The sequence below is a fragment of the Ascidiella aspersa genome, chromosome 1, assembly GCF_963924565.1.
Source record: "Ascidiella aspersa chromosome 1, kaAscAspe10.2, whole genome shotgun sequence".
NCBI classification, from domain to species: Eukaryota; Metazoa; Chordata; class Ascidiacea; order Phlebobranchia; family Ascidiidae; genus Ascidiella; species Ascidiella aspersa.
The window spans coordinates 16,426,763-16,436,438 of record NC_139447.1 but is presented as its reverse complement, the minus strand read 5'-3'; the positions used below and the strand labels follow the sequence as shown (position 1 = coordinate 16,436,438).

The window sequence follows — 9,676 nt, the reverse complement described above, 5'->3', positions numbered from 1 at the left end:
GCTAAAAATGATTTCAGGCTAATAATCTTAAAACCAACCTTTAAATGTTTTAGTTTCATCTATTTTTCTAATTTGAGCATAAGAAGGTCAGCAATTTGTATCATAGCCAATTGCTGTACTGATATTTTCGGTATCGTATCCGTATGGGAATATAATGTCAAGTATCACACATCCCTAGTTGCAATCTTAAAAATCATTATAACTGAAAATGGCAATTAAGGTTTATTTTTGTTTTGAAAATAGTGTTTTTATGCCAAATTGTTATATGATGTGTTATGTTGACTTAACAAAAATATTTTATGTTTTTTATATTGAAAGACTGGTTTCTCTGGCAATATGATTATGCTATTGGTGTTATACAACGGTGGTCAAATGATGCACACTGGAAAGATATCTGTTGGTGATTTGTCAGCCTTTCTTCTCTACTCTGCTTATGTGTCTTTTTCCATTCGGGGCCTAAGTAATTTTTTTACGGCTATGAACAAGTCTATTGGGGCTAGCACCCGTCTGTGGGAATTGATTGACAGATCTCCAGAAATTTCCCTAAACGGTTAGTACGTTGTTGAAATATATTCTATTAAAAACTAAGAAGAATAACTTATATTTCTGTTCTGGAAGAACTGTACATTCATCAAAAAGTTCGAAAAAATATCTGGGGTGCATTTTTAGGTCATGGTGGTAAAAAATTAAATTAAATATTAAATATTATATTTTTGGAGTGAGGAAGGTTTTCCATGAGGTTGGTTAACATTGAGATATGTTTTTGCAGAGGATTAAGGGAACGATGTATTATGTTTTTAGGAATTGTAAAAATAACAAATGAACAATTTGAATATGGAATGTTTATTTGGCTGGTGGATGGTAGGTTTTGTGGGGTTGGGGAAAAATAGTTTGCTAGTTTGGGGTGTAAAGGGGGAAAAAAGTAAATTCAATAAATTTGGATAAAATGAGAGTATTGAATTTTAAAAACACAAGTGGAGAAATGTTTCAAAGTGGGGTTATGATGAGGCTTAATTTTTTAGAGGGTAATTAGAAATAAGAAAAATAATTTTGTATTATATATAAAAATGGTCATAAAGATATTATTTTTTTATTTAATTGTGCAAAAATGTTCAATTCAAATAAATATAAAGAATGCACTTAGTCGAAAAAACCCTTAGTCAAAAAGTGTAAAATAAAGTGGTTTATATCCTCAAGTTATATGAAAATCTATACCTACTCTTGTCCAGATTTGTCAATATAGCTGCTCTAATATGTCTGAATTGCTTACAACAGGAAAAAGAAAGTGTTTTTTTAGGGGTTATTTTAAATGAAATGCCACTCCGGGTATGCCACTTTACCATCTGAGCTATTACAGTCCTTATTTTTTGTGTGAGTAAAGCGAGTTGTAGAAAAACCATGATGCCTATGCTTGCTACATTGTGTTAGTACAAGAAACCTCACATTAAAGGGAATCTACATTATCATATCATTTTATGCAAGATACACACACATACATGTTCAACAACTGTGATTAGCCTTTTTAAAGTCTCGTTTTGACCAACGATAACGGCTTACGTATTATATAATACACCAAAATTCATTGCAGACTAACCGAGTCTGTCAATCAAAGATGCAGACGAGTCAGGCTAAAAAAACAACTAGCCTGCAGTGAGGTTCAAACTCCAGACCTCCAGCGATACCTCATAGGGTAATGTAGATCCTCTCTAATGTGAAGTTGCTTTTACTAACAGAATGTACCAAGCATGGCTGTTTGTCGACGGGCTCCCCTCTGGGCCCGTGTAGCTTAGTTGATAGAGTGATGGTCCCATTATGGCCGGAGATCATTCGTCCAAACCTCTCTGCGAGCTAGTTGTTTTTCTAGTATCATTGTTCAACAGACTCAGTTGGTTTGTGATGCCTTTCAGTGTGTAATGATATGTAAGCTATTATTAGGTTTGGTTAAAAGGCGACTTCAGAAACCTGGATCAAAGTTATTGAATATTATGTATGTGAATCTTTCATACTTGGGATATTTGTAGTTTTGAAAAATGGGTACTGATGGTGCTTGTATTAATAAACTTGTTTATATGCACCTTTCGCAGGCAGATTAGATTTAATTAAAGTTCAATCTGGATTAAAAAGTAATCCATTCCTGCATCATATTTATATGGCACAAAATTCAAGTGTACAAGCTGCACTGATATGCATATGTTTTTGTTGCAAAACAGGTAATTTTTCTGAAAATTTTGTAACCAATCTCTTGTATAATTTTGGTTCTTGAGACTCTCTTTCAACTGCAGATAATATTTTCTATTTCTTCCCACCTTGCAATCAATTTGATTAGTATTTGTTTTTTCCGCAATTAGATTTAAAAGCAACATAGTTTCTTCGTTTGACCAACTACTTTGGAAATTTCAGAGCTCATTTGGGCGCTGGTCTAGAATCCTACCACAGCATAGAGACAATTATTAGAGCAATGCACAATATTTGGGTGAGGTTGGGCCAAGTATTACTACTTAATAATATTGCTTGACCTACCCAAACCCTTCCTTACGATAAAAATAGCCTAACCAGTGCAAGATTTGCTATTCTTCTTTTTGTCAAACACTAGCAACTACGTTTGCCTTCGGAAATATTCTCGTTTACACTTTGTGGTCGTAACTGGTAAACTATTTAAACTTCAATGCCCGGTTTGGCTGTCAGACAAAGAATCACGCTATCAGCAGTGAATTGGTTAAGTGGCGGACAGATTGAAAACCATTCCTTTTGACGGATTGAGAAACAAGAGAACTTAACCAAAACGAGAGAGAATAGATTAACTAATGGTTTCGAATCCGGCTAAGACGTTCATATAAATCGGCTTAATGTCTCCATTTTGTAGGCTTTCATGCCTGTCCATTTTCTTTTCTGAATTTGCAGCGATTTGAAGTTAGTGTTATGTAAATCCAATGTGTAACTTTGCTATCACACTTTTAAGAACTACTTTCCATTGGCAACAAAAGTATTATTTAACAAGTACCATTTTTTACTGTGTTTATCTTTAGGTGTCAGGTGTTCTTCCACGGTGTGCTGTTATGTTGTACATCAATGTGTTTAATAGTGTAATTAAAGTAGTAAAACTTTTTTTAACAGAGGAGAGTGTACAGGGCTCCCTCACCTTACATAAATAACCCAAGCACCCTGGTTGGCATGAGCCTTGCAATCAAACACCAACAGGGTGCGGTTACTCTGTCAATATTTTATATATTTATATTGTCTTGTGGTACAACTAACACTTGTTTTTACAAAATGGTACTTCTTGTTCTTTTGCAGATGGAACAATCCCAGATTCTACTGTAATAAATGGAGATATACGTTTTGAAAATGTACATTTTAGATATCCATTACGAGAAGGGCATGCCATATTTTCAAATGTCAATTTTCATATTAAAGCAGGACAAATTACAGGTTAGATTGTTTTTATTAAAAAATATTTGTACTGACCTTTATTGTATTAACAGCAATTGTAGGTCCAAGTGGCTGTGGAAAATCAACTGTTTGTTCTTTGTTACTTCGTTTTTATGATCCTGTAAAGGGTGTGATAAGTTTAGGTGGTCAGAACATCAAAAACTTTAGTCCAGTGTGGTTAAGGAATCAAATTGGCTTTGTTTCACAGGTTAGTTTTTACAGATTAACCTTCTAGATAAGGGAAAATTACTCCACTAGAATTTATTGAATTCCTACTCTTTGTTTTAATATTTAGTAAAATATTTTAAAACTGTTTTTGGGGGGTGTTGACTAATTTCAAGTATTGACTAATTTGTGAACATAAAACACAAAGTGAGTATTTTTCACAAAAATATCTTGGTGGTGTGACATATGCTAGATTAGCCGTTGTAATATAAGTAATCAAATAAAAAGCTTGCAATTTGTCAAGGCTGTGTGTGCCATAAATAAACCCGATCATAAAGACTTATGCTGTTGCAATAATTTAAATGACTTGTGTTTCTGCAAAGTGAGTAAAAGTGTTTTGGAAATATAGCAAGGTAAACAGGAGTTTTAAACCTGATGCTAAAGCAAATTTAGGCTAGTAACCTAGGGAAAATCTATTTTAACTTTTTAATTTCATCCATTATGCTTGTTAGGAGCATAGTAATCACGTAATTTGGCACCGGTTGGATCACAATACTTGTCTTAAATTTCAGGTATCAGTATCCTTAAACTACCACAAGGGGGTTTACCCTTTATTACAGCAAATACATTAATTAATAGTCCCAGAGCGAAAACATTAGTTTCTTTTGTGGCTATGAATGAATCATATTATTGAAAGAGGTCGGGTGAATTTTAATAAATGATGATAAGGGGGCCCCACCCAAAGTGATTAAAGAACCTATGATCTAAAACCCTTGCTACATAAGAATGTTGGATTGTTGTTTTTTACCACTTATCTCTGAATAAGTTGGTTGTAAATAATAGTGTGTTTGAAAATACTATATACTAGACGAAATGCCCTATGTTGTCCTGGTTAAATATAATATTTACCAGTTGTCTAACTGCTAAAATATATTTGCGTTATCCCAATGTTTTTAAGTAATAAGTAATAACCACTGCAATATTTCCAATTATTTGCAAAATCTACGTGCTATGGACTCTTCTTCACTATTACATAACTACGTTGTAACATTTTCGTGTAAATTTGCTAGTTTCGTGTTATAGCCGAGGATTGGACAAAATACACTGCGTTGTCCCGGCGATAATTTTGGAAATCTATCTGAATTTTGCATGATTTAACAAAATGTAAGAACTTGAATACATCACACTATTAATCACTAATGTAGGCCTATATTAAGTTGTAACAGTCCGTGTAAATTTGCTCGCCTCGTTTTATAGCCGATAATTATAAAAACGAAAGTGGGAATGTTCATGTGAATCAAAAGTAATGTCACGGAAAGCAAAACATTTTCGTCGGGGCCCTAAATAATGCCAAAATATTGTTTAAAATAGCAATAAATTTCCTTAAATAGAAAAAAGCATATAATGTTTTTAGAATTTTGCGGTAACCAGAAAACACGTAGCCTATTGTAAACTACCAAGGCACCGGTCGTCCCTTAACCGTTTTGCCACGGATTGTGTCTGAAATGGGTTACACTAAAATACATCCAAAGAAATAGATAAAAAGTTAAATGTGGCAAATAACGTGTACACAAAAATATTAATTGCGTCTTCGTCATAGAGCTAAAAATGTATTTTTTTTAAATAGCCCGACCTTTTTACTTATGCTCAAACGTTGCACTACGCGGCACGTTCGAGGTAAATAGAAATTTGATAACATTTAAAGCTTTTTGTGCATTTCGCGGAAATCGAAAATCATGTTTGCGGTGACAGAAAAATTACGAAAACAATAACCGTGATCGACAAGCTGAAATCTGTTGCCAAAGGTTTTGGATTCCATAAAGATACGCCCTTCTGTATATAATATCCTACATTGTATAACACCACAGGCGCTAGTCGTACTTATTTTGTTTTTCTGACTGTGTCAGAAATGGGTTAACTAAATGCTTCTCCACAATAAGAATAATCCTTTATTTGGATACAGTTTGTGTGGAAGCGGCATTAGATCAACAAGCATTATATAAACTGTTGCTACCAGGCATGGTAATATAAATCAAAAACAGCTCCTCTGGTACTGTAATTGTTAACCAACGTTTCGGCAACCTATACAAGCCGCCTTCGTCAGGGTGGATGACACTGAACGCTCGTACAATAAATGGAAAGCAAAAAAAGGAAAAAAGAAGAAATAAACGCGAGCAACGAAACGATAAGAAAATAATTAGCGGCTGCCTCTAGTCCTTCAGCAGGTGCTTGTAGCATGCAGAAAGCATCACGTCAGTTTTGACGTTCATGGTGTTCCCTTCTTATGGATGTTCCAAGATTCCAAAAATAATCTTTTCCTGTAGTCTGATTCTCGTGCTATTATTGAAGCGCCACCAAAATCAATTTGGTGGCTTCGGGAAACAGCATGGTATGAGAGTGCAGACTTCTTTGCGTCGTTATTTGCCACGTCCCTTTGGTGTTCTTTTCGGCGAGTCTTGAATGACCTTCCGGTCTCGCCGATATAGACCAAATTACAATCCGCACAGGGGATTGAATATACCACACCTCGTTGGTCAAAGGAACTGATGGGATCTTTGGGGTGACTCAGGAGCTTTCGAAGAGTATTGGCAGGTTGCACACCAACCGCTATACCGAAGTCTCCCAACATACGTCTTAACACATCGTTTTTTTGATTTATATCAACAAGCATTGTTGCATAATTTATCACAAATATCTGCGTGTCTGTAAAAAATCAAAATAATTATTTTTCTACCTAAACCTAAATTTCTTATATTGCAAAATAGATAAAAAAAAAACTCAAAATACACATCGCGTCTCAAGGGAGCGCAATACCCATAGAAAGAGTTTCATTTTTTCTTTATCGCAATATTTTTTTGCGAGGTCAATATTTCAAATCAAAAGAGTCTTTTTTTCGAGAGGAAATTAGGATATTTCTATCAAGACGCCTTTTGCTTTCTGTATATTTATCTTGCGACCGACAAATTGACCGACTGGCCGACAAGTCTCTGAAAATTGATATTTCGATTATGATTTGTGTATATTTGCCTCGATAACGAACAAAAAAGTTCAATTAATTCTCAAAGGTGTATTTTGTATCATTATAGACCCCCGTTCTGTTTTCCGGAAGTATTAAGGAAAATATTTTGTATGGTTCTCGATCTACATATCCACCCAATGAGGAAGTTTTGCGTAATGTTGCAAATCAAGCCAATGCTCTTACATTTATTTGTGAATTGCAAAACGGCTTTGAGACGCCAGTTGGAGAAAGGGGAGTAACTTTATCTGGCGGCCAACAACAAAGAATTGCCATTGCAAGGGCTTTAATAAAAGATCCAAAGATTTTGTTGCTCGATGAGGCTACAAGGTAAAAACAGTGGTGATATTCAGTACATTAAAATAAGTTTATATAAAATAAAATTATGCTAAACTTCTTGTTATTTCCTATAATCGTGTAGGCGTGGGTTTTTATGGAAGCCGAAAGTTGTGGCTTTTCTGGTCTTAAACAAACTTAAAACAGCTACTTAGCATCAGGAGTGGAAAATAAAGCAGATAAAAATGTTTTATGTTTATTTGACCCTTGTAGCGTTTTGGAGCTTTCTTGTCAAACTACGTTGCATTGTTCTACGGACCACCACATTAGGAAAACTGCTTTAGATCATTAACTGCGAAAATCTGTGTCTATTTTTTTTTTTAACTTTTTCATTTTGAAAGACGCGCCTGGAAAAACTACAAAATCCCGTTCAAAAAAATTAAGTATGCATAATTCCTAATCGCTACGTGGTCTACATGGTACTATAGGTTAATGCTATGCATTCCTGCAACGAAAGTGTTTGGTCGGTGGAAGCATGTCTAGTTCTTGACATAATAGCCAAAAAGAACATGTTTTCGTTTCTATTAATCGTAAAAATCCGTAAAAGTGCAAAAATTGCCATAATTTTAAGAATGGATTAATAAATTTATGTTACGCATAATTATGGCGTTACACAATCCTCAAGGTATCAATAGTTTTAATAAATAGGCTAGCTATATGGACGTGTGTGTTTAAGAGTTTCTGATATGTTATGTGACTGACTGGCTGTGGTATTATTTTTAGAGTGTGGGAAGATAAAAAGCAAAAAGCCTCCAATAGATTTTGAAATACTGTAAACGTTCAATATTATGGTCGTGTTAAATGGCGAGGTTTTTAAGCAAAATATTGCCACTGGTCTGTTTAGGTGTGGCTTACATTGTCTGTCCTTTAGAGTTTTCACCAAAGACTTATCCAACCAAGGGATTTGTAAGGTAGCACCTATAAATTGGGACATCTATATATAGTTTTGTAAACAACCCATTTTAAAATAAGACGGAAAAAAACAAAGACTAAAACTGTTTACAAAGATTGATTTTAGGTATGCTATAGTATCTATTTAAAACCCTAATCGAGTTCCTCAAAATTATATTATAAGTATTTAACCTTAAACCACTCCAATTATTTGTCCACAATAAACTCTTCACAAATTGAGTCCGTTTTATGTAATATTGATGATACTGCTACCAGTAACGCATTACTATTAATTGACATTAAGCGGTGCGTAACCTAGCCAAACATTGGCCTTAAGCGGACCTTGAATAACTCCGAATGGCTGCGATACTTTCATAACGGTAAACGAGAAGCACGTGTCTTATATTTACATATAAATGTACCTCTTGAAAACATTCTTAATTTTGTAGTGCCCTGGATGTTGAAAGTGAAGACTTGGTAAGGGATGCCTTGGAGAAGGCTTCAATTGGCCGAACGACAATTACCATCGCTCATCGGCTTTCTACAGTGAGAAGGGCAGACAACATAATTGTTCTTGATGAGACTGGATCGGTTGCAGAAAGTGGAGATTATAAAGATTTGATGTTAATAAACAACGGCATTTTTCGAAGAATGGTTGAAAACCAGATGCTGTTATTTCAATAGATAATTTTATTTTATTTTAATCTCCAAAATGATCCTCGAATGTTGTAGTTGTATGTACGGACAGGATTCAGCTGGTAACCGTTGTTTTCTCAGTTCTCAATGAGCCCGTAGATCAGTCCGTTGAGCGACGTCACGGTTTGGCTGATGTCGTGTGTTTGAATCTCGCCGCAGGCCATAATTTTCTTGCTTGCAGTACAATCTTATTAGCCAACTGATTTTTGTAATAGCCTTTCTAAAATCATCTATACTAAAATGGAAATGTCGTTATAGTTGGTCAGTATTACTTGAACAGGGCTAAAGCAAAGTACCACGTGTGTTTATTGCGCAGTAGATTTAACTTTCCCGTATTTTCCCTGATTACAATCAGTATTTGTAACCTTCCTTTATGCGATTAACCTGATCCAAAAAATGTTAAACATCTGTGCGAATCTATTTTACCTGTCTGTTTGATATGCATTTATAATTATGTAATTGGAAATTGTTGCTACTACTTTTCAGGCTACATTAAAAATTTATACTTTAATCTGTCGTCTTCGTGTTGTAAATTCTTTGCTTTAAAATATGTGACATTATCTACGAAATATATTTTTTAATTGTTTGCTGGATAACTTGGGAAGTTGATTCCAAAATAGTAATAGTTTTTATCATCGATCGTTAACCGCCAGTAAGCCAATTTTCACAAACAGCAAAACAAAATTTGATACTCTCTCAACAAACATAAAATATTGCCACTCTCACGAGCTGAATAAAAGCACGAAGCTTTGTGAAAAACGAACAATGTTTACGATCTAAAAAACACATTATTTATATGTATGCTAAAAACAGATATTTTGCTCAAACCTTTTTAACGAATGTAGGCTCCCTTTCGTTGGACCGGTTATTTTTTCTAAAAACTTGTATTAGTTTTGTTGGTTAACTTTGTGACTTCTATATTTTGTTAGACCTTTAACAAAATGTAAATAACTAAGTAACAAAAACGGAGTGTTGTTCTTTTCTGCCCATGTGTAAAGCGTAATATGTTACTTTTTTATTTAATGGAGTAAAACACGGGTCGGCAACCTACGGCCCGCTGGCCGGATCGGCCCGCCAGTGAAAATCATTTGGCCCGCGAGTTCTTTTTCAAATCTGGACACCTGGTCATCAATGAGTAACGTA

At 34.7% G+C, this 9,676-nt stretch overlaps 1 protein-coding gene across 4 annotated transcripts in view; it reads left to right on the top strand.

Moving 5' to 3' along the window:
- Nucleotides 1-9,389, top strand: part of LOC146168071 (ATP-binding cassette sub-family B member 10, mitochondrial-like) — a 24,426-nt gene extending 15,037 nt beyond the window's left edge. For 3 of the 4 annotated variants that reach the window (XM_083381744.1, XM_083381737.1, XM_083381761.1), the window contains 6 exons: nt 319-550; nt 2,085-2,210; nt 3,295-3,429; nt 3,483-3,637; nt 6,681-6,940; nt 8,287-9,389. In XM_083381744.1, coding sequence (XP_083237870.1) covers nt 319-550; nt 2,085-2,210; nt 3,295-3,429; nt 3,483-3,637; nt 6,681-6,940; nt 8,287-8,521 — 1,143 coding nt within the window. In that variant the 3' untranslated portion in view covers nt 8,522-9,389. The remainder of the gene's footprint in view (nt 1-318; nt 551-2,084; nt 2,211-3,294; nt 3,430-3,482; nt 3,638-6,680; nt 6,941-8,286) is intronic. The other variant, XM_083381753.1, reaches the window with a different exon arrangement.
- The last annotated feature ends 287 nt before the right edge of the window (nt 9,390-9,676 follow it).